This window comes from Benincasa hispida, chromosome 11, assembly GCF_009727055.1.
Source record: "Benincasa hispida cultivar B227 chromosome 11, ASM972705v1, whole genome shotgun sequence".
NCBI classification, from domain to species: Eukaryota; Viridiplantae; Streptophyta; class Magnoliopsida; order Cucurbitales; family Cucurbitaceae; genus Benincasa; species Benincasa hispida.
Genome location: NC_052359.1, coordinates 12,492,282 through 12,516,612, shown reverse-complemented (window position 1 = coordinate 12,516,612; position 24,331 = coordinate 12,492,282). Strand labels below are relative to the sequence as shown.

The window sequence follows — 24,331 nt, the reverse complement described above, 5'->3', positions numbered from 1 at the left end:
CTGGAATTCCATCATTCTTATCATCGATTTTCGCATTGTATTCTACTGGTGTGTCAACAGGTTTACACCCAGTCATACCTGTTTCCTTTAGCAAGTCCAGTGTATATTTTCGTTGAGAAACTGATATACCCTCTTTTGAGCGAGCCACTTCCATTCTCAGAAAGTATCTTAGCTTCCTGAGGTCTTTAATTTCAAACTCTCTAGTCATCTTTGTTTTTAGTCTTGAGACTTCTACATCATCATCCCCAGATAAAACAATATTATCAACATAGACAATAAGAACAACTATTTTCCTTGATGTTGATCTTCTTACAAAAAGAGTGTGATCGGAATGTCCTTGAACATATCCTTGTGCTTTCACAAACGTCGTGAACTTGTCAAACCAGGCCCTTGGAGACTGTTTCAATCCGTATAGTGATTTCCTCAATCTACACACTTTATTTTTAAATTGACTCTCGAACCCGGGAGGGGGACTCATATAGACTTCCTCCTCAAGTTCCCCGTTCAAAAAACACATTTTTAACATCAAGCTGGTGTAGGAGCCAATCTTTATTCACAGCTACTGACAAAAGCACTCGGATCGTGTTAAGTTTAACCACAGGTGAAAACGTTCTCAGAATAATCCACTCCATATATTTGGGTGAAACCTCTTGCAACAAGTCTAAGCCTTGTATCGGTCAATTGTCCCATCTGACTTGTACTTTATAGTAAACACCCATTTACATCCTACTGTTTTGTGCCCTTTAGACAAAGTCACCGGTTCCTAGGTTTTATTCTTTTCCAGAGCTCTTATTTCTTCCATACAGCAGACCGCCATTCTGGTTTTTTCATTGCAACACTTATGTATTCTGGAACCACCTCAGTGTCCAAGCTAGTAGGTAAAAGCCTTGAACTCGGATGTCAGATTACTATGTCATGTAACTATGCATAGGATATTTAGTACATGAACGGGTACCTTTCCTCAGGGCTATAGGAAGATCAAGTGACGCATCACATTCTTTCACCTCTTCAGGCTTCTCACCATGATTTACTATCTGTGTATCAAAAACTTCAGTAGTATCTTCCACATCATCATTAGCATGGATCATTTCATCCTCCGTAGCTTCAATCATTTCATCTTCTACAGTTTCTCTTTCTATCACTCTCTTAGTATCACTGCTTCCTTCCCCCTTGTCATGCCTGCCTTCATCATTCTCCATACATAAATCAACATCATTAGGAATATACGTACCTAGATCTGATGGCAGGTCTGACTCCTGCACTGGAGCCGACAGTTCTGGTTCAATAGGTGACACTGCTTCCTTCCTGAGATACTTCTTGTAGTACGTTTTTCAAGGAACTTGATTGGTAGGAAGAACCAGACTATCATGATTAGGACTAGGTTTAGACAAGGTTTGAATGGGCGCTGACTCTAAAGGAATAGCATAAGAGGACCAGTTAGTCTCTTCATTTATGTTCTCCCCCTGAAGATGACTAACAGGAAAGAACGACTGATCCTCGAGAAAGGTGACATCCATAGAGATATAGTACTTTTGAGACGATGGGTGATAACACTTGTATCCACGTTGATGGAATGGATATCCAACAAAGACACACTTCTGAGCACGAGGAGAAAATTTCGTGCGGTTTGGACCATGGGAGTAAACAAAAGCAACACAACCAAAAACCCGAAGAGAAACATCAGAGATCAACCGAGTAGTAGGAAAAGACTCTTTAAGCAATTCTAAAGGGGTATGAAGATTAAGAATACGAGAGGGCATCCGATTAATGAAGTGAGCAGCAGTAAGAACTGCATCTCCCCAGAGGTATGACGGAAGGGTGGCGGATAACATAAGAAATCAGGCTACTTGAACCAGATGCCGATTTTTACGCTCCATTTTGTTGTGGAGTGTAAACACATGAGCTCTGGTGAACAATACCTTTAGAGTCGAGAAATTCTCTGAAAGAGGTATTAAAGAATTCTCGCCCATTATCACTTCTTAAAATCCCAATCTTTGTTTTAAATTGAGTTTCGACAGTTGTGTAAAACTGTTGGAAAACAGAGGACACTTCAGATTTATTAGTGAGCAGGAAAACCCAGGTGAGACGGGTGTGATCATCTATAAACGTGACAAACCACCGTTTTCCCGTGGAAGTAGTAACCGGTGAGGGACCCCATACATCACTATGAACAAGAGAAAAAGGACTCGAGGGTTTATAAGGCTGAGAATGGAAAGAAACACGATGTTGCTTGGCACAAATACAAACATCACAATTAAAAGAAGTACTAGCATTACGAAATAAATGAGGAAATAAATATTTCATATATTGAAAATTCGGATGTCCTAAGCGAAAATGCCATAACAGAACATCATTTTCAAAAACAGAGAAATTTAAAGACATAGACCCCGATTGGTGATCATTCCTAGAGGAAGCCTCGTCAGAAAGGAAGTAGAGTCCCCTGTCGTGCCGGGCAGTGCCAGTCGTCATCCCCGATTTCAGATCCTGAAATAAAACTGAATCAGGTGAGAAAATTGCCTTACACCTCAAATCTCTTGTTAGTTTACTGACAGATAACAAATTATATGATATTTTAGGCACCTGTAAGGTATCACATAAAATTAAACCATGAAACGGAGAGATATTGCCCTTTCTTGCAACAGGGGCAAAAGATCCATCTACAATTCGAATTCTCTCATTACCAACACTCAGATTATAGGACATAAATAACTCTGAGGAACTCGTAAGATGATCAGTAGCCCCTGAATCCACAATCCAAGGTTTCTTACCATTCACACTAATTAGGCCGAAAGAAGGAAAATTACCTGACTGTGCAATTGCACTCACCCCAACTGTACTTGAGCTGTTTTTACTGTAACTAGGAGATTTCTTCTGAGTTTGGTCATCTATTGAATCACTTGCCAGGGCACGATTAGATTTGTCATGAGACTGTCGTCGCCTGCTATTTGGGGCTTCCCGTGTAATTTCCAACATTGATCCTTCATATGCCAAAGCTTTTTACAATGTTCACAAACGGGAGGAGGTTTCTTATCACCATCAATATTGGACGACTTGGCAACGAAAGCGGCTGCATCAGTAGTTGAGGTGGTATTATTCATGGAACACGAACGATCTTCTTCCAGCCGTATTTCATAACAGACTTCTCGAAGTGAAGGAATCGGGCGTTGACCCAAGATCCAACTACGAACCCCATCAAACTTTGGATTTAATCCAGCCAAAAACACATAAACACGATCTGCTTCCTCAATCTTCAAATATTGCGCCCCATCCTATGGACAATTCTATACAATTTCTCTACACAAGTCCATTTCCTGCTACAGCATCAACAGTTTGTTAAAATAAGAGGTAACATCTGTAGACCCTTGTTTGGATTCATGAATCTGTTTATGGAGTGTATGTAACCGAGAAGCATTCTGTCGTTTAGAATATAGATCTTGCGCCGCCTCTCAGATATCCTTTGCTGTGGCAACATATAATAGCGGTCTTCCTATCTGGGGTCCCATATTGTTCACCAAGACAGACCATAGCAAGGAATCTTCTTCTTTCCAAATTCGTTCTTGTGGATCACCTGGAGTCGGCTTTGGAATTTTCCCTGTCAAATATCCAAACTTGTGACGCCCTTCCAAGGCCATCTGGATCGATTGAGACCAAGAAAAATAGTTCTGGCCATTTAATTTTTCTCCGATGATAAATCCTGCAGTATTACCAACCGAACCAGATAAGCAGGAAATGTTAGGCACTATAGGTAATGAGTTTACTGAATTTTCTGAATAAACCGGTTGAGGATTTGCACCGAACATCGTATCCAAATCAGAAATCTACTGCAGGTAAGCCAACTGTTGTCTCACATCGTCTGGGTAACGAATTGAACCACAATTGAATGGAGCAGGTGCTGGTTGCTCGAGACCTCGACTGTTGGATGTGAAAAAACCATCAGATCGGCTGTTGAAGGAAACTGGATCACCGAGTCGGGCTGGATGGGCTGAATGTGGATTAGTTGGCGCAAAAAACTGGACAGATGAGTTTTCGGGTCGGGCGTGGGTCGGATCAGATCGGGTCAGCGTGGGTCAAAATTAAGGGTTGAGCTTTCGGGTCGGGTCAGGCGTGGGTTGGATCACGGTCAAAAATAAAGGATCGTGGGTCGAAATTGAGGGCTGTCGTTCTTGGTCGGGTCTTGCGTGGATCGGATCGGGTCGGAATTAAAATCAACATACCGGTTGGTCTGCCTGGGTTCAACTCGAACCGGTCCGGTTTGCTCCAGAACGGTACTACCTTAATTAGATCACACTTCTGCTCTTCGCCCCCGATACTTCTCCCTCTGCGCTGATCGTGACTGTCGGCGATCAACCCCTCCTCGCGGCCAGTTTGTGCTTCACGTCTGAGACCGCTGGCGACTCTGCCATGATCGTGATAGCTCTGATCGTGAATCGATGTTCCTCGCGACCGACTCCAGCTCCAATCGGATTCTGACTGGTTTCAGAATGGTGATACTCGATGGGCTGAGGGCGATTTTCCAAGGATTGTACCTGAACGGGAGATATTAATTCCGGTAGGGCATCCTGAAAACATTCCTTTACCGTTGCTCGAATTGCCGTTCTCATGTCAAAACTTGAAGACCCATCAACAGAGGAGGATTGAGGTTGATTCTCTTCCATAACGGCTAGGTTTTCGTCACCGTGCTCTGAAACCATGTTAAAAAAGAGAATAGGGAAGAGAAAAACAACAGGATTACGTGGAAACCCTAGTGCAGGGAGAAAAACTACGATATAAAGTCTTTTTCTTATTTGTTTTAAAACTGATACGCTAAATACACAGGAACTCATTGTATAAATAGACAGTAGGGAACCCTAGGGGTCTTACACAATTACATAAATGCCCCTAGGTTAAAAACCCTATTTCCAACCATTATAATTATACATTTTATAGGAAATGATAAAAACTTTATAAGAACAAACAAACAAAAAGAGACACTAGGAGTTCTAGCAACACTGCTTCCCAAAGTCCTAGGTGTGTTTGGGGTACTAAGTTGAGTTATAAAGTCTGGAATTAGGAAGTTTGTGTTTAGAGTGTAGAGTTATAAAATGATCTTCCTTGATAAACGTGCAAAATAGAGAAAGAGAGGAAGATGGAGTTTCTCAATAAATGTGAACTTCAATAGTATTTATTATTGAAGTTGAGTGATTTAACACTAATGTATAAAGTTGGTGGGCCAAACACCCTCTTGCTTTGCCCTCAATTTCCAAGCATTTAGACCTTCAAAGAGCCAATCTTCTCTCCCCCAAGGAAGACAAGTCACAATCCCCCAAACACAATCTATAGCTGGATGGAGAAAAGGCTCAAGATCTGAACTTTCTTTGGAGCTTATCATTTGTCACGGCATTCAAGATCTGTTCTATAGGTTGTACAACTGTGTCCTTGAGTTCTAAAGCTTATTGTTTGTCATAAACTAGTCTAAAAGCCATCAACTAGAGGAAGATTTTTACTTTCTTCAAGCACTTGTTCCTCCAAACCAACCTAATTAGGGGGGTTTAAGCCTTTGTAGGGGACCTTGTCGAATAATTTCCATACCCATCAAGGGACCAGAAATCACGTAGAGCCCCGGAAAGCAAGATTTTACGGAGGATCAATCATTCCATGTCTTCCGAAAAATGTATTTGATTAGTACCCATGCCAAACCAAACAAAGGCAGGCAGATTTTTGGCAATGTCCAGCCATAGTCCGTTTCCTTTTTTCTGCTTAATCTCCATAGCCATATGCCTAATGGGATTTTCGCCCTCCTTAGGAGGTTGTGGTGTGAAAGAAACTCTAGAATTGTTCGTGATCAAGAAACTAATAGTGACTTTTTTTAGGATTTGGGTACTCTTTTTGCTTCTGTTTGGCTCTCTACTTCTAAATTCTTTTGTAATTCTAGCCTAACCCAAATTTATATTAGTTGAGTTGTTGTTATGTGGCATACCTCATCTCCCCCTCTGTGTATCTTTCCCTTGATAATGAAAGTTATGTGCAAAAAAAAAAGTGAAAAAATCTCCATGGTCATCTGTTGTCCATGAGAGTTCACTCCATAAATACTAGATATAACATTCTTCCAAAGGGGTTTCTATTCTTGAGTGAGCCTCCAAATCCACTTGGTGAGCATAGGAGAGCTTCGGTGATTGAGAGAATCTACTTCCAGCCCCCAAACGACATAGTCCAAGCTGCCCACCCCCTTTGAAAAATTGCAAGGTGACCACACCCTCTTTTGAAAGGAGGCTCCTCTGTATGCATTGTTATATATATTCTGTTACTTGTTTCACTTAAGCTCTAAATAGTTCTTGTTCTTTAAGAAAAGTCATATATTTAGAAAATTTTCATTTAATTATTTCTCAATATGTGTTGGAAGTTTCCTTTTAAGGATCTTTTTCCCTCTTACCATATTCCAAGATTTGTAACTTTTTTGCAGATGTTTTGAGCAATAAACCCAACGAGTCTCGTGACTATGTTGGGTCTCTAAAGATGGATTCTCACAACACAGCTGCTGAGAGCCAGACATCCTCAAAAAGGTACCAACATATTGTAGAACATGCAAAACTAATGCTTCTTCCTATTTTGGTGTGAAACTGCTTCTTCCTAATGATGGTGTTGTATATCCCTAAGGTTTTATTGAGTTGTGAATACCAATGTTGTAGGCCATCCATGGTAGCCTTTGAAAAGGGAAGCTTGCCAAAGGCTGCGTTGGCATTTGTTGATGCCATCAAGAAGAATAGGTCCCAGCAGAAGTTTATTCGTAGTAAGATGATTCATCTTGAAGCTAGAATTGAGGAGAACAAAAAGCTCAGAAAACGTTGTAAAATTCTCAAAGATTTCCAGGGTTCATGTAAACGAAAAACAACTTGTGCACTGTCTCAGATGATAGATCCTCGAGTCCAGTTAATTTCAGCTGCAAAACCACAAGCAAAGGATTCATCAAAGGTTAGATAATAATTTATGCTCATGAGTCTATTACTTTTGAATTATTTGTGTTACATTTACAAAGTATTGATTTGTATGTTATTTGTTTACAACTTTGATAAATATGTATATCAACCGCTTGTCTTATTTTGAACAAAGATAAAGTTTTCATTAATTTGATTGGAGTCATGTAGGCAATCTTATCATCTCAAGGCACCCCGTTTGAGTTCATAGCCAAAAGAATATTGGAAAGAACTAGATGGTACTGGGATAGATCCACTAATTTTGTGCCATTGGTTTTTCTTTTAATAGAAAGCCTGCCCTACAACATTACAAGGAGTCTTTTCGAACAAATTATTGCAGAATTGAAATATTGGAAAAAAAAATTAAATAAAGGCTACCCAATGCAAATTAATTCCAGGTAGTAAGTCTTAAATTCTTTAGGACGTCTAATCCTCTCAAATATTTCTCTGCACGAAATTTGCTTTTCGTAACATTGTTTTAGTTTTTTATCTATTCAAAACCCAGAAACTAGCTTTAACCTAGTTGAACAAAACAATGTTAGCTTCCTTGTTCAGCTCCCTGCCATATGCCGTAAAGCAGTTTTAAAGTGTTGGTTTTTGCTAGTAAGTTGAGAGTCTGATGTAGCCTTTATCTCTGATAAAGGAGACTTCTCTCCAAGAATCCAAATAAGTCTTTATTAATTGATCAAAAGTTATCAATAGAAGAAGACAATTCTTATAAATGTAAAGCAAACTAATCCTAATCCTAATTAATCAAAGAAACTAATCATAATCATAATGAATCAAGAAAACTAATCATAATACTAATCAATTAAGGATCTAACTAAGATATCTTAATTTACTCTAATCCTACCACACCATTTTATCCCTAAAAAAAATAAAAATAAAATAATCCTAATTGGTGTATATACTAAATGAGAGAATTTTATTATTGATGAAAAGTTGCCCATACAAGAAAACAATCTCTCTATTTATTGGAAAGCAAATTAATCCTAATCTTAATCAATCAAGAAAACTCATTCTAATCCTAATAAATCAAGGATTTGACTAAGATACCTTAAGCTACTCTAATCCTACCCCATCATCTCCCCCACCCCCCCAAAAAAAAAAAAATCGTTCTCAAGTTTAAAAAGAAAATGAAGGTAAAAATAAAAAGGTAAGCCACTTGAATGGATTCAACTTTGAACAACTAATATCAACAACATTCAAATTGCAAAGTCGTGCCAAGATTTGTCTTTTGAAATGGAATAAAATTTTCTGCAAAATCATCATGAGTTAATCTTAGAATCATGTTAAAAAAATCCATTGCCAGCATAATCAAGTCTGAAGAAAACCCTTTTTTTCAAAGTCTGAAGTACATTTGACTTAGGTTGGGCCATATTTATTGTAGTGGGTTTGAGTATGGGTTGGTATGAAGGCTTCAATAAAAGGAAATGGGTATGGGGTTGTTTTAGGTTAAAAAAGTATGGGTAATGGGTCGATTCGGAAAAAAGAATGTGTTGGATTTGCAAAAAGAATACGGGTGCAAAAATCGCAAAATAATTCACCTCGCGTTGCTTCTTTTTCTGTCTCGTGAACGATTGCTAATGGCATGTTAACCGGCCTCCAATGATCTCTTTCGTCAGCCATGCAATCTTCTTTCTTCATCGGGTCTGTTGGTTCAGCCACCTCAACCTTGCCAGTGATTTCGCCAAAATACCCACATTTTTTTGATTCCAAACATGTCATTTCCCACGTTGCTTCACAATTGACTTGAATTAGGTTTTCAAGTTTCTCAAATAAGTTTGCTTGTGGGTATTTTCTTCTTCTACCTCTCCAACGACTTTGATTTCAACATCCCTTATGTTGTGGAAGGATTTGTGGGTCAAGTCACTTTCCTCCATTTTCGACGTCGATTTCTTTTTCGATTTGAGTTGCGCAAGCTCCATTTTGAAAAGTCGGCTCTTCTGTTCATGTCCCACTCCATATTCTCTTCTTCCTCTTCTTCACTGGATAGTTCTTCAAATTATTGTCGTCTCCTCTGATAAACACTCAATCTTGGTTGTTCTTGAATGTGTCTAAGATGTTCTTGGATGTTTCTCGGAAAGATTTGAGGTTGGTAGGAGTTCTGTTGCCGTTCTTGATCACCAAGATATCTTTTGACTTCAACTCTTTGGGTGGGCTTTATCAAATCTTGAAGTTGGTTCTGCCCTTCGAATAATTGATCCAATTGTAGAGAAATTTTCTCTAGTAACCTCATGATACCATTGATAGAATCTTCGACCAACTGCAAGCATTTGGTCGCAGTATTCGGTAATAGGACGGTAGGTGTCTCCGCCTTTTTGTTTTGAGAAGTTTTTGCCTGGAAGGCTTCTTTTCCTCCATCAAGCCCAATTGATTTTGATGCTCTTATACCGAATTGATGTAGCATAAAGAGATAAAGGAGAATTCTCTCCAAGAAGCCAAATAAGCCGTTATTAATTGATCAAAAGTTATCAATAGAAGAAGACAATTTTTTTTATGTATAGAGAATTGTAAAGCAAACTAATCGTAATCCTAATCCATCAAAGAAACTAATCCTAATTCTAATGAACTAAGAGAACTAATCATATTCTTAATCAATCAAGAAAACTAATCCTAATCCTAATCAACTAAGGGTTTTGACAAAGATAGCTTAATTTATTCTAATCCTACCACATCAGAGTCCATGCAACCCTGAAGCCACCGGAATCTCACATTTTCTTCTTTCTTTTGCACCTGTTTGTGCTTTCCCTTTTGACTCTCATGTGGACTTCTTATTTTGTTTCTGCAGAAGGACAAACGTTTATCTGGAATGTATTATGGCCCAGCTGAGAATTCTCATGTTGCATGTTACAGAATGGCATTGGCGAAGTTTCCTCGTGTTGATCGAAAAAAATGGTCCATTGTAGAAAGGGAGAATCTAGGGAAGGGAATAAGACAGCAATTTCAGGAGATGGTGCTTCAGATTTCGGTGGACCAAATCAGGTGACGTTTTTGTCTTTGTGTTTGCCTCATGCAATAATTTTTAGCGGTCGGGTGGATGGGTAATGAATGTGTATTACAAAGATGCTATGAGACTCTTTTCATTCATTTTATCTTTTAAATTTTAATTATATTTGGATAATTAACTAAATCCCACACTACTCTAAAGACTTTATTTGTTCAAAGATCTCTTTAATTCTCAGTTTGCTCTTTACAAATTAAAGAAAATGGTTTAATGGGGACCCATATAGTAACCATTTTGTTTCCGGGTTTTGAAAATTGTTGTTTTCTCACATTTTCTTTACAATGTTTACAATTAGTGTTCACATTTTTTAGTTTTAAAAAACTTGTATTTGTTTTTTTTTTTTTTCAAACTTTTCATAGAAATAGTGTAGGAAAACAAGCATAAATTTTTAGAATAGTACACTACTTTTTGTTTCCCTTCTCTATTATCAAGAAGGGATATACAAAAGAAGGGGAGATGAGATATTCCCATACATCAACAAGTTAAAAAAAAAGTCCAGTTGGTGTAAATATGAGTTAGGCTATAATTGCAAAAGAATTAGAAGTAGAAGACCAAGCAGAAGCAAAAAGAGTAACTAGATTCCAAAATTTTCAAGTAGTGGAGGGATTACGGCTGGAGGTTTGGGATGTAATTGTTATTTGGGCTTTTGCTCAATGCTATTGTGTTAGGCCTCCGATTGTATTGCAGTATCAAAGAAGGAAGAATAAGGGTAATGTGGGAAAAGAAGTTGTGGTAGTCCAGTTCATGTTTAAAAATAGAGGGAAGCGGGAAATGAGAGATTATGGAAAATCAGAATATTTTGGGTGAAGGAAGCTGAACTCTCGCGTGTGGGAGGAAGCTAGAGTCGGGTTTGTTCGTAGGGAGATTTGTAGAAGTGTTGCTCATCGTCTATCTCGTCGAGTAGATGGTTTTATAGTGGAGTAGCAATGATTGTGTAGTTAACGTCAACGATTGTGTAGAAAGTGGGCGCGATCACGTAGAGTATAGCCGCGATCGTGTAGTAGATTACCTGATCTTTTCATCGTTTAGCGAGTCACATGTAATATCGTTTAGAGGATCACATAGACGATCGTGTAATTCAACAAATTATCAGTAAAGTTCTTCTAAACGATTTGGTTTCTATCAAATTGGTATCAAAGCGTTAACCTGGGTAGGTATGGCTCAAAAAAAATTCGAGGAGAAATTGGAGTTGCTAGATCAGGAGATTTCTGGACTCAGAGTCGAAATGCAAAAACTACCAACAATTGAGGAAAACTTAGCATCGTTAGCTAAGAGCATTGATCGACTAGGATTACAAGCAGAGACGCATCAGAAAATGCTCATTTCGTATGTTGCAGAAATGGCAAAGGGAAAAACGAAAGCGACGAAAGAGAGACGGATCGAGAAGTGAAATGACGGAAGGATCGAACAACAATAATACGAGCGGGACGAACAATTCAATCAAATTAGGGGGAGAAGAAGCGTCTAGCGATCAGAGTAAATTCAAGAAAGTGGAGATGCTATTGTTTAGCGGAAGTGATCCGGATTTGTGGCTCTTCAGAGCAGATCGATACTTCCAGATTCATAAGTTGAAGGAATTCGAGAAGTGACTATTGCGGTGATTAGCTTTGACGGTGCTGCGTTAGACTATTACCGATCTAAAGAAGGGAGGGAGTCATTCAAAGATTGGGAAGATTTAAAAGGAAGAATGTTGGTTCGATTTCGATCCTTCCGTCATTTGGTGGCGTCTGTGGTAGATTCTTGGCTATTAAGCAAGAAACAATGGTGGAAGCGTATCGAAATTTGTTTGATAAGTTGGTGGCGCCGTTACCACATATTCCAAGCAGTGTGCTGGAGGAGACATTCATGAATGGTCTAGCTCCTTGGATTAAGGCTGAGGTCGAATGTTGGGAACCAACAGGATTGGCGCAGATGATGTCGTTAGCACAACGTATTGAAGACCGGGAGAATGCGCGGGTTGAAGCGGGTCGGGTGAGAATATTCGGAGGTAAGATCCAAACCTTGAATACTTCGAAATTTAATATCGATAATACGAGTAAGTCAGGGAACAACGGAGATACGAAAGAGGGAGGGAAATCCGGAGAGACGTTTTCGATGAGGACAATTACTCTGCGTGGTGTGTCGACTAATGACAATCGGAGAGAAACTCTGGCTAGGAAGTTGTCAGACGTTGAATTCCAAGCGAAGAGAGAGAAGGGACTTTGTTTCCGATGCGATGAGAAATATACCATGGGACATCGGTGCAAAGGGCGCGAACTCAGAGAATTGAGACTGCTCGTTGTGCATGCGTCTGGTGAGGAGATGGAATTACACGAAGACGACGGAATAAGGGAAGAAATATTGAAATTGAATATGATGACTGTGAAGGAAGAAGTTTCAACGATTGCAAAACTCTCTGTGAATTCAGTTGTAGGCTTGACAAATCCTCGAACAATGAAGGTTAAGGGGGAGATCAAGGGAGAGCTTGTTGTGATACTGATTGACTGTGGAGCAACTCACAATTTTATATCGGAGGTAGTGGCTAATCGTTTACAGTTGGAAATCACAGAAACAACGAATTACAGGGTAGTTTTGGGATCAGGATCAGCGATTAGGGGTAAAGGGGTGTGTAAGAACATGGAAATTGTGATAGGCGAATGGAAGGTGAATGATAGCTTTCTGCCATTGGAGCTCGGTAGTGTGGATGTTATTTTGGGTATGCAATGGCTCCATTCTTTGGGGAAGACAGAAGTTGACTGGCGGAATTTAACGATGACTTTTGCTCATGGGGATTGAAAAGTAACGTTGCAGGGTGATCCAAGTTTGACAAAAGCAAGGATTAGTCTGAAAAGCATGGTGAAGACTTGGGTAGCTGAGGATCAAGGATTTTTGGTGGAATGTCGAATGTTGGACGGAGGGGAGTCTGTGGCTGAGCGGTACGGAATAGAAGAAGTCTATACAGTTCTAGATTCCATACCAACTTTGTTAACTAAGTTTGAAGATGTGTTTGAATGGCTGGAAGAACTTCCTCCTCGCCGAAGCATTAAACACCATATACACTTGAAGGAAGGAACGAATCCTATAAATGTACGACCATATCGATATGTGTATCACCAGAAGGCAAAGATGGAGAAGTTAGTCGAGGAAATGTTAGATTCCGACCATATCGATATGTGTATCACCAGAAGGCAGAGATGGAGAAGTTGGTCGAGGAAATGTTAGATTCAGAAATCATCAGGCCAAGCACTAGTCCTTATTCAAGTCCTGTTTTGCTGGTCAGAAAGAAGGATGGAGGTTGGAGATTCTGCGTGGACTACAGGGCTCTCAATAGTGCTAGCATCGCAAATAAGTTTCCGATTCTAGTGGTTGAAGAGTTGTTTGACGAATTGAATGGAGCTGCTTTGTTCTCTAAGCCAGACTTAAAATCGGGTTACCACCAGATCAGGATGAACCCAAGGGATGTGGAGAAGATTGCTTTTCGTACACATGAAGGACATTACGAATTCTTGGTAATGCCTTTTGGATTGACTAATGCACCCTCCATGTTTCAGGCCTTGATGAATACAATATTCAAGTCGTATCTACGACATTTTGTGTTAGTATAGTAGAAGTTTGGAGGAATATTTGCAGCATTTGGAGGTGGTGCTATCGGTGTTGAGGGAGAATGAGCTCTATGCTAATAGGAAGAAATGTCTATTTGCGAAGGAACGAGTAGAATACTTGGGGCACATAATTTTGAGGCAAGGCGTGGAGGTAGACCCAGAGAAAGTACGGGCAATATTAGAATGGCCAATGCCTAGGACAATCAAGGAGGTGAGAGGATTGCTAAATTGCTCGGTTATGATTTTGAAGTGGTCTATCGTCCATGATTGGAGAATGGGGCTGCAGATGCATTGTCCAGGGTAGAAATTGAAGCTCAGTTGGCTCAGCTGGCTTAGTTGACGGCTCCTACATTGATTGATATGGCAGTTATTCAAAAGGAGGTAGAGCAAGATGATAGATTGCAATGAATCAAAAGCCGAGTACTGCGAAAGGAGGAAGGAGTACAAGATTTCTCTATACATCAGGGAGTGCTGAAGTTCAAAGGGAGGTTAGTGATTTCAAGTACTTTGACTCTTATACCTACTATCATGCATACATATCATGACTGTTTTTTTGGTGGTCACTCGGGATTTTTGAGAACATATAACAGAGTATTTGGGGAATTGTATTGGGAAGGGATGAAGAGGGCTGTTAAGAAGTATGTGGAAGAATGCGTGGTTTGTCAAAGGAACAAGTCCTTAGCATTGTCCCCTGCAGGGCTGTTGATGCCACTTCCTATTCTTGATGTGATATGGGCTGACATATTGATGGATTTTATTGAGGGCTTACCCAAAGGGGCATGATGTGATCTTGGTGGTAGTGGACAGATTGAGCAAGTATGCTCATTTTTTGGCTTTAAAACATCCTTTGAATGCTGAAGTTGTGGCTAATATATTCTGTAGAGAAGTAGTGAAGCTGCATGGGGTTCAAAAGTCTATTGTCTCAAACCAGGACAAGGTGTTTGTGAATAATTTTTGGCAAGAGCTGTTCAGACTTTCGGGTACCAAGCTTCATCGAAGTACAACATATCATCCTCAATCGGATGGTCAGACAGAGGTGGTGAATCACAGTGTAGAGATGTACTTGCGATGTTTCTGTGGAGAACGTCCAAAGGAGTGGATTAAATGGTTACATTGGGCTGAGTATTGGTATAATACTACATATAATGCCTCCACTGGTTTTTCTCCTTTCCAGATTGTTTATGGGCGTCCTCCTTCGATGTTGATTTATTATGGGGATATTGCACTTCGAATGCGACATTAGACCAACAGATGCGGGATATGTATGCCGCCTTGCGTGTCCTCAAGGAGCATTTGCGGGTAGCCCAAGATAAAATGAAGAAGTATGCTGACAAGAAGCGGAGGGATGTGGAGTTTCAAGTAGGAGATTGGGTATGGTTGAAATGCATCCTTATTGCCAAATCTCAGTAAGACAAAAGAGGTATGTCAAACTATCTCCCAAGTATTATGGCCCATATCAGGTTATTGACAGGGTGGGATTGGTAGCTTATAAATTGGAGCTTCCATTGACGGTATCAATCCATCCAGTCTTTCATGTTTCACAACTTAAAAAGGTGGTGGGGCAGCAAAAAGGGAGTCCATCTGTGGATCCTTTGGTAAATGAGAACCATACCTGGCTGATTGAACCAGAGGAAGTATTGGGTTCTCGATCCCAGTTGTCTCAACGGGGGCATGAGGTTTTGGTGAAATGGAAAGGGTTGCCAGCGCACGAGGCTACTTGGGAGGTGTTGGATGATTTCTAGAAACAGTTTCCAGAATTTTACCTTGAGGACAAGGTAAAGGTGGAGGAGGGAGGTAATGTTAGGCCTCCGATTGTACTACAGTATCAAAGAAGGAAGAATAAGGGTAATGTGGGAAAAGAAGTTGCGGTAGTTAGGGATGTTGGGGACCACAACTAGTGAATTTCAATTCGGTTGGGAGGAGTTCTTGTTTAAAAGTAGTGGGAAGCGGGAAATGAGAGATTATGGAAAATCAGAATATTTTGGGTGAAGGAAGCTGAACTCTCACGTGTGGGAGGAAGCTAGAGTCGGGTTTGTTTGTAGGGAGATTTGTAGAAGTGTCACTCATCGTCTATCTTGTTGAGTAGACGATCTTATAGTGGAGTAGCAATGATCATGTAGTGAACGTCAACGATCGTGTAGAAAGTGGGTGCGACCGCGTAGAGTATAGCAGCAATTGTGTAGTAGATTACCTGATCTTTTCATCGTTTAGCGAGTCGCATGTAATATCGTTTAGCGGATCGCATAGACGATCGTGTAATTCAACAAATTATCAATAAAGTTCTTCTAAACGATTTGGTTTCTATCATATTGCAAGTGTGGTTGGTGAGTAGGAAAAATTTTCATGTGCTGTTTTTGGGGGCTGGAGATTTGGGATGCAATTGTTCTCGGAGTGTTGTATCTATTTTATTATTATTTTTGGGATAAGAAGTTGTATCTAATTCTTTTTGTAACTACTTATCCTTTTTCCTACCTACTTGTGGTTTATTTGTGTCATTTTGCTATTTTGCTATTTTGCTATTTTGGGAGGGTTGTTTCTCTCCATTGTAATTTGATCTATGTATTTGTGTTTACCGAGATAGAGAGGGATGGTTGGTGATTCACCTTTCCCTTTTTCTTCTCTTCTTTTTAGAAGCCTTACAAAAGTTATTATGGTATTTGGCAGTGGGCTACAAGGATTTTCTGCGGATTCGGATGATTTGGATAACATTCTTGCATCAATAAAAGACCTTGACATCACTCCTGAAAAGATAAGGGAATTTCTGCCAAAAGTTAATTGGGACAAATTGGCTTCCATGTATCTTCATGGTCGCTCAGGAGCAGAATGTGAAGCAAGGTATGTACTTCAGGACTTATTTATTTTATTTTTTTTGTACAACAAGATTTTCTTTAAACCTCTTCACTTCCATAATTTTAGTTTTCCTTTGCTTTGCTTACAAGAAATATGGTTGAAAACTATTTTTTTGACCCATCTTTCTATAAATTAATCTCTAGTCATTTATGTATGCATACATATACATATATTTTCTAAAATCTATTTCTAGTTTTTTAGAAATTTCAATTTAATCCTGTGTAGGTTAGGTTCGTTTGACCTATCTTCAATTTAGTCCTTTACCACCTACAAGTAAGGTCAAAAGTCGTTTGTCTTATTGATTTAAATGATCTGCCTTACCTTATTTAGAAAACCTTAACGATACAACATTTTTTTAAAAATATCTAGATGATTACTTTTCAACTTTTATGGATAGCGAGGACTAGCACTCGCTTGACAAACCTAATACATTAAAGAATAAAGGATGAAGTTGAGACCTATATTTAAAGTAAAATGCTTGTATTTTTCCAGCTTAATTATGTTGTAGTATTCTTGTTTGTTTTTGTTTCGTTGATAGGGACTAAATTGAAAATGAGATATATTTAGCTAGGTTTTTTTCTTTTGAAAATATTATTTTGGTCCCTGTACTTTTGGTTTTGGTTCAGTTTGGTTCTTATACTTTCAAATTTGTTCGTTTAGGATCCTATAGTTTAAAAATGTTCATTTTGGTCCTCGTACATTTAATTTGGGTTCATTTTGGTCGTATTCTTTTAAAAAGTGACCATCTTGGTCCATTTACTTTATTATTATTATTATTATTTTTTCATTTTTAAGGGATAAAAATGGTTACTTTTTTAAAGTTCAAGTACTAAAATGAACCAAATTTGAAATTACAAAAACCAAATTAAAGATTTTGAGAGTAAAGAGACCAAGATGAACCAAAGTTGAAAGTATAGGGACCCAAATGAACCGAAACCAAGATAGTTTGCTAGTGCTTTCCTAATTTTTCTTGATGTGAAAACAATACTGTAGAAAATCCTTTCATCTCAAGAAGTTAGGCTCTTGAATAATTTTCAAGCTGTTAGAATTTGTGGCATACTTTGTATGCCACAGATTTCCTCGACCAGACTTGAAGGGAATTCTGTATGGTGATGGTATTATTTTACCTTTACTTTGGTAGATTATTTATTTTTTCAATACAGAGGCTTTTGCCACTGGTATAAATCTGTTCAGTTCTTGACGAGTCCATGTTGATTTTCTTTGAAGCATGTCAACTTCAATCAGCATCGCAGAGGTCTATGACGATCATCATCACAGATATATTGACCATAATTGGTTTTGAATAATAGTGGAAGGCCTTCATATTATAGTACAGGTGGGACCAACTTGTAACAAATGCCTTATTCAGACAGTGGTCTTCATTATGTCTGTGATGGCAATTGTCACAGACATCTGTGATGTCTTGTGTTTCCTTGAATGACACGCTTTTACTATATATTTTCTGACTTAATGATTGTATTTGCTAATCCTTGTAGGTGGTTGAATTTTGAAGACCCCCTAATTAATCGAGATCCATGGACTACAAGTGAGGATAAGAATCTTTTGTTTACTATCCAACAGAAGGGGTTGAATAACTGGATCGAGATAGCAGTTTCATCAGGTACAAACAGAACTCCTTTTCAGTGCTTGTCTCGGTATCAAAGGAGTTTAAACGCTTCCATATTAAAGAGGGAGTGGACCAAAGATGAGGATGATAAACTTCGATCTGCTGTTGCTATATTTGGCGTGAGAGATTGGCAGGCAGTAGCTTCTACTTTAGAAGGACGAGCTGGCACACAGTGCTCTAATAGGTTGATCTTATTTACAATATCTGACCTGTTCATCTTTGCATTTCATACTTCAGTCCTTTCTCATAGTGAAAGAAAGTGTTCATAGAATGGGCTTGAGATGTTTAGAGAGTTTTTACCATGTCGATAGGCTCATGTTTTCGATTTAACCGAACTATATTGAAATATAAAAGATCAAAAAATAAATCATGAGAAAATAAAAACATTCCAATTCAAACTAAAAGATATGAAGGATCCTTAATGCTTTTATTTTCTCTGTTTAACTTTGATTTTTTTTTATTGCACTTTTATTATATTTTGGGTATTAAGATTTCGTTTCCTTTTTAGAAAAGAAATATTGAAATATAAAAAATAACAGTTGCAAGAGGTACTTGATACCTCCCCTATCTTGAGTATACTAACTCAAGCCTAAAACCAACTAAAAAATTCTCTAACTTCCTCCTTTCTCCCTCCCTCTATTCGTAACTAAATACCAACCTCTCTAACTAATTACGAATAAGTAAATATCTTAATATCCCGATAATACTCTAACAACAACCTCTTTAATTAATTAGTAACATATCCTTAATATAACACTCGGGTTTAGAAGGGGTTCATGAATGATCAAGATCACATTTGAATAGGAGACCATGAGGATATGAATGTTTGGTCAAGGAAGGCTCGTAACGGACTTGATAGCTACTACCTATACTCACAAGATGCACTTTCCTTTTCGTTGACTGAATCATAAGAACTTAAAAGTTAGGTGTGCTTGCCTTGGAACAATCCTATGATGGGTCACCTCATGAGAATTGTCCTAGGATGCATGTGAGAAGGGCAAAACATGTTGAAAGAACATGTATTGGCTTGTGAAGATGATTTTCACGCTTAGAAGCACTTCAAGATAAGTAACCATGATGTTGTCAAGTCTCGAGAGATGCAGAGGAATATTGGTGCCATCAAGTGCCAAATATGGGTTTTGAAACATGGGCTTGAGGGCATTACAAATGGTATTAAGTAGAACTAGAACATTTCTTAGTAAAATGTGGTTTGGGGGCAAACCAAGGCGGAAGAATAGGGACATGTAATGCTTGAGTTTAGGAAGCATACGTGAATGAGTTGAGATCACATTTGAATGAGAGACCCTGAGAATATGGAAGTATGGTTAAGAAAAGGTTTTAACAGAATTGATAGCTACTATCAAAAGAGGTTAAAGGCAGACACCAAAATCTGTTGAAAGATTTTTCTATTCAGCTCCTTTCTTTTCCCCTCTTGTTTTTTGTGTTATGGGGGATGGCAAGGAAACCTATTTTTGGGAAAATCATTAGGTGGGGATAGATCCCAATCTTTTTCGTTTCCTCAATTATAACATTTGTACTTTTTGAAAAATTGTTTTGTGTTAGACCTTTTGGGTTGGTTGGGGATTTCTGTTCTTTCTTCTTTAGTTTTCGTCGGCTATTGTCCAATAGGGAAACTATGGAGGTGGCCTCTCTGCTATCATGGATCGAGGGTTTTGACTTTAGGCTTGGGAGTAGGGATGCTTGTGTTTGGAGTCCTAACCCTTTGGAGGGCCTTTCTTGTAAGTCGTTCTTTAGGATTTTATTGGATCCTTCTCCTATTGTTGAGTTGGTTTTTGATTTTTTTATCAAAGATTAAGATGCCAAAGAAAGTCAAGTTCTTTTCTTGGTGTGCTTTGCTTGGTCGTGTGAACACGATGAATAGGCTACTGAGAAAGATGTCTTCGTTAATGGGTCATTTTGTTGTTCCTTCCTCAGAAGGTTGAGGAAAACTTGGATCACCTTCTTTGGGAGTACCAGTTTGCGAGATCCGTTTGGAATGGGTTCTTTTAAGAGTTCGATTTTATACTTGCTTGCCAGAGGGATGTTTGGTTGATGATTGGGGAATTCCTCCTCCATCTGCCCTTAAAAAGAATATCGTTTTCTTTGGTTTGCGAGGATATGTGTGTTATTATAGGATCATTGAGGGGATCGAGGTGTGGAGAGGGATCCTAGTAAGGTTTGGTCTTTGGTGAGGTTTCATGTTTCTTTGGGCTACGATTTTGAAGATGTTTTGTAATTGTTCCCTAGGCAATATTTTACTTACTTAGAAATCCTTTCTTAAGTGAGGTTTTTTTGTGGGCTTAGTTTTTGTATGCCCTTGACCCTTGTATTCTTTTATTTTTTCTCAAAGAAAACAGTAGTTTCTATCAAAAGAAATGAAAATAAGAATGTGTGCTTGCCTTTGAACAATCTTATGTTGGGTGACTTGTTGGAAATTTTCTGAGGACGTATGTGAGTGAGGACAAAATATGTTGAAAGGACTTGTGTTGGTTTGTGAGGATAGTCTTCACTCTTAGAAGCACTTCAAGACAGGTAAATGAAGATGTTGTCAGGTCCCAGGGATTCAAGGAAATTCTTGGCCATCAGGTGCCAAATCTAGATTATGAATCATGGTTCCAATCTTGGGCATGAGGCATTACACTTACTATCCCCTTAATGCTCTGATACCATAACCACCTCTCTAACCAATTATTAATATACCATCAATATCTAAATAATACTATGATAGGGTTCCTATCGTTTTTTTTCTCATTATATTTTATTCACTTTCAGTTGTATTTTTGGATGGAAAAGAAGAACATTTATGGAAACACCAAGTTATTTGAATATTATGGTCTCAATCATAGTATTGCTCCGTGACATATGGTTGGTTTTCTATTGCAGTCATTCAATTGCTATAATGAATTTTCTATTTTCAGGTGGAAAAAATCCCTTGACCCAGCTAGGACAAAAAGAGGTCATTTCACTCCAGATGAAGACAATCGCTTGAAAATTGCTGTTCTGCTCCTTGGGCCCAAAAATTGGAACAAGAAAGCAGAATTTTTACCTGGTCGAAATCAAGTTCAATGCAGAGAAAGGTGTGTTAAGTTGACCCATTTTATGCCTCGTTTTTATTAGCTTAGTGCTTATTAATCTTTTTATCATTATTTTTATTATTTTCTTGGGGTGAGAGGGAAGCCCCGGGAGGGGGGGATAAGGGACAATATCCACTAACTCAAGCCTGAATTAAAAAAGTGGCCAGAAAGTAGATACCCTGCAATTACCTTTGATAAGTGGGTGTCTATGGCAAGGAGTAGAATAGTGTGAACCCTAAGGAGATGTGAAGTCCAAGGAGTTAACCCAGTATATAAGGAGTGATAAAGCATAAAATTGATGTCTTTTAGTGGTGGGACCTATAAATTCCTTGGGCCAAACAAGGAGTGGTGGAGTTCACGATTCCTACTTCTAAACTCCTTGGACCAATCACACGGATTTAGTTCGAGAAGCCAAAGCATCAATAATCTCTTCCACTCCCCCATCTTCAGTTATCTTTAGTGTCTCCCTAACCAGAATAAAAAGAAGCTTAATGCATTAACAAGTAGCTAGTTATTTGCTCCGATTTGACTTTTTATTAATTGTGATGGCAGATGGTTTAATTGTTTAGATCCTTCCTTGAGAAGATGTGAATGGACAGAAGAGGAGGATTTAAGGCTGGAGATAGCAATTCAGGAACATGGATATAGCTGGGCTAAGGTAGCTGCATGTGTACCATCACGTACAGATAATGACTGTCGGAGGTATTGGTGTGCAGATTAAGTCTATAAATTCCTGTTACTTGAAAGCCTCTTATCAATATAAAACATTTGTGTGTTAGATGCTACTTTAAAATGTTTAGCATTCTCTTATTTCTAAATCAAATTGTTCTTCGTAATAGGAGATGGAAGAAGTTATTTCCCAATGAAGTTCCTTTGCTCCAGGAAGCTAGAAAGATTCAGAAGGCTGCCCTTATTAGCAACTTTGTCGATAGGGAATCAGAGCGTCCTGCTCTTGGTCCTGCTGACTTTCGACCCAGGCTAAATACAGATATATTATGTCATACTGATGATCCAAAACCTGCCCCAAAAAGAAATGCGAAGACGAGGTTAGTTAGAATATGACCCTTTAATTTACTTGTCTTATACTCAAAATCTATTATCTATATATACATATTTGTTTGTTTTATTTTTAAGATTCTAGTTTTGACTTGCGGTACCTTGGTCTACAGGAAGATGCCAGTGTCGAGGAATGAAAAGAGTGCTACTGGGTAGGTTATGATTTTTCTTTGTTGATCTAGAGCCCGGCTGTCTTATTCTTTTCTTTTCTTTTCTTCTGAAAGAAATTTATTGTCTGGCATTGAAGCTCTTGTTAATTCTTTTCTTTCATGTTTGTAAGTTTGCAGCTTTATATACCCTGCATTAGCATGCATGTTAGAATTTGCAAGTTGAATGAACTACATATTTTTCTGCAGTGATGCTCCAAGGAAGAGGAAATCAAATTACCAGAGGAATCAGGCTGATGCAACCGCTCGGGTGGGTATTGCAAATAATACCTCTTCTGTCCCAGAGGAAGTTCAATCTTTAAAGCCTCCAAGAAAACGAAATAGGCATGAAGCTTGTACCGTGAAGAGAACAGGGGTTCTGGAGCTACATTCTAACAAGTGGTGTGCTAAACAGAATTTGAACACTCGGAGCGTTGGGGTGCAGCTGAGTAGTAAGGAATGTGAGATGACCAACAGTGACTTCACCGAGACTGTTGATGGGAATGGTCTGGAGGTATTTGAGAACAAAATTGCAGATAAGCTTTCTGAAAGAGATGTATTCTTTTCAGAACCAGAAGAAAATCAAAACTCAACTGGATCTTCTGGAGTCTCGGTACTGTCCGAAATGACTAACGACATGGATGAATATAATCCCTCCATCCTTCCAGATACAACATTGTTGGCTAGTACTACCGTGGATGATATCGAAGAATTGAAGGGGAAGAGTGGTGCAGACAGAGATCTGGATGACAGTAACAGTTTCTCGTTACCGCTCAGTTGCTTAGAACTTAGGACAATTGACGGTGAAGGTGTGGACAGTTATTCCGTGGACAAATCAACAGATAAAAGCCATGAGGTTTGCAAGCAACCCCAAGGCAGAAGGAAGAAAAATAGCAAAACATCACATAAAAACCACAATTATTCATTTCTTTCTTGTCAACAAGTGGAGCAGGAGAGGTTGGGGATGAATGAGCCTCGTCATCGTAATCAATCAAAGAAGAGAAAACATAGTAGTACAAATACGAGTTTGTTAGGAACATTGGAGGCAGTTGAGGAGGTTGATAACTGCACTCTAGTCGGCTTTTTGCAAAAAAGATTGAAGAAAGTTGATTGCAGTTCTGGTACTCCCTTAGAAGTTGATAACGATGACAATGATCGTATTGCCTCGTTTCTTAATAAATTGAAGAGAAAAAAACATCAGCCACCTAGTGATGGTTGAGTTAAATTAAGGTAGGATGACATGGTTTTGTTGCATTTTTGGGATATCTGAAGCAACATCACATTGAATCTCGGAAGAAGGTTGATGGAAGGCTGTACAAATAAAGCTTCCAAGGCTGAATGGCTAAATGCTCAACTATACGTTTGATTCTATGGTTGACAAATTTTTGTTTCGTGATTTAGCTAAGAGGGCTTTGGCAATTTTGTTTTGTTTTGGTTCATTTTCTTTTTCTAATTTGTTAATTTTTTTTTTTTTCTGAGAAGGTAGCATGATCTTCTCTTTGTACATTTATCTCACAATCTTAATGAAATTATTAAGGTATGAAGATTTTTTTTTGGTTGTGAATTTGATGAGCATAACAACGTACAACAAAAACACGGATATAGAGAAAATATAATATAATAATAATATATAATAAATGAAATAAATATAAAAATATAAATATAAATATTAAATATTTAAAATAAATAAATAACAAAAAATAACAAAATAACAAAATATGAATTTTTCTACTTTTCCAATCTTTTTAGATTGATGACCATTATGTGTCTTTCAAAACTCATAAAACGTCATATAGATAATCGAGGTGAATTACATGGACAGTAATAATGTGTAATCTTGAAATAAATGGACAATACATGGGTAATGGACAAGTGACACATAGTCAATGGATACTTATAATTTGCATATACACTACCCCCAATTGAATATATTTATAATAGATGTTTATTATATATGAAATATGTCTCGTTAAAACCTTACAAGGAAAATCTGCTAGAAAACATTACTTGAGATTTTTGAGTTGTCGGTTGCGGTAGGTA

At 38.4% G+C, this 24,331-nt stretch overlaps 1 protein-coding gene across 9 annotated transcripts in view; it reads left to right on the top strand.

Annotated features, from left to right (window-relative positions):
- Positions 1-23,855, top strand: part of LOC120091681 — a 30,857-nt gene extending 7,002 nt beyond the window's left edge. For 8 of the 9 annotated variants that reach the window (XM_039049788.1, XM_039049787.1, XM_039049784.1 and 5 more), the window contains 10 exons: positions 6,440-6,539; positions 6,666-6,948; positions 9,742-9,935; positions 16,203-16,373; positions 17,885-18,199; positions 20,934-21,092; positions 21,642-21,791; positions 21,929-22,135; positions 22,259-22,297; positions 22,502-23,855. In XM_039049788.1, coding sequence (XP_038905716.1) covers positions 6,440-6,539; positions 6,666-6,948; positions 9,742-9,935; positions 16,203-16,373; positions 17,885-18,199; positions 20,934-21,092; positions 21,642-21,791; positions 21,929-22,135; positions 22,259-22,297; positions 22,502-23,510 — 2,627 coding nt within the window. In that variant the 3' untranslated portion in view covers positions 23,511-23,855. Of the gene's footprint in view, positions 1-6,081; positions 6,223-6,439; positions 6,540-6,665; positions 6,949-9,741; positions 9,936-16,202; positions 16,374-17,884; positions 18,200-20,933; positions 21,093-21,641; positions 21,792-21,928; positions 22,136-22,258; positions 22,298-22,501 lie in introns of those variants that run through there. The other variant, XM_039049793.1, reaches the window with a different exon arrangement.
- The last annotated feature ends 476 nt before the right edge of the window (positions 23,856-24,331 follow it).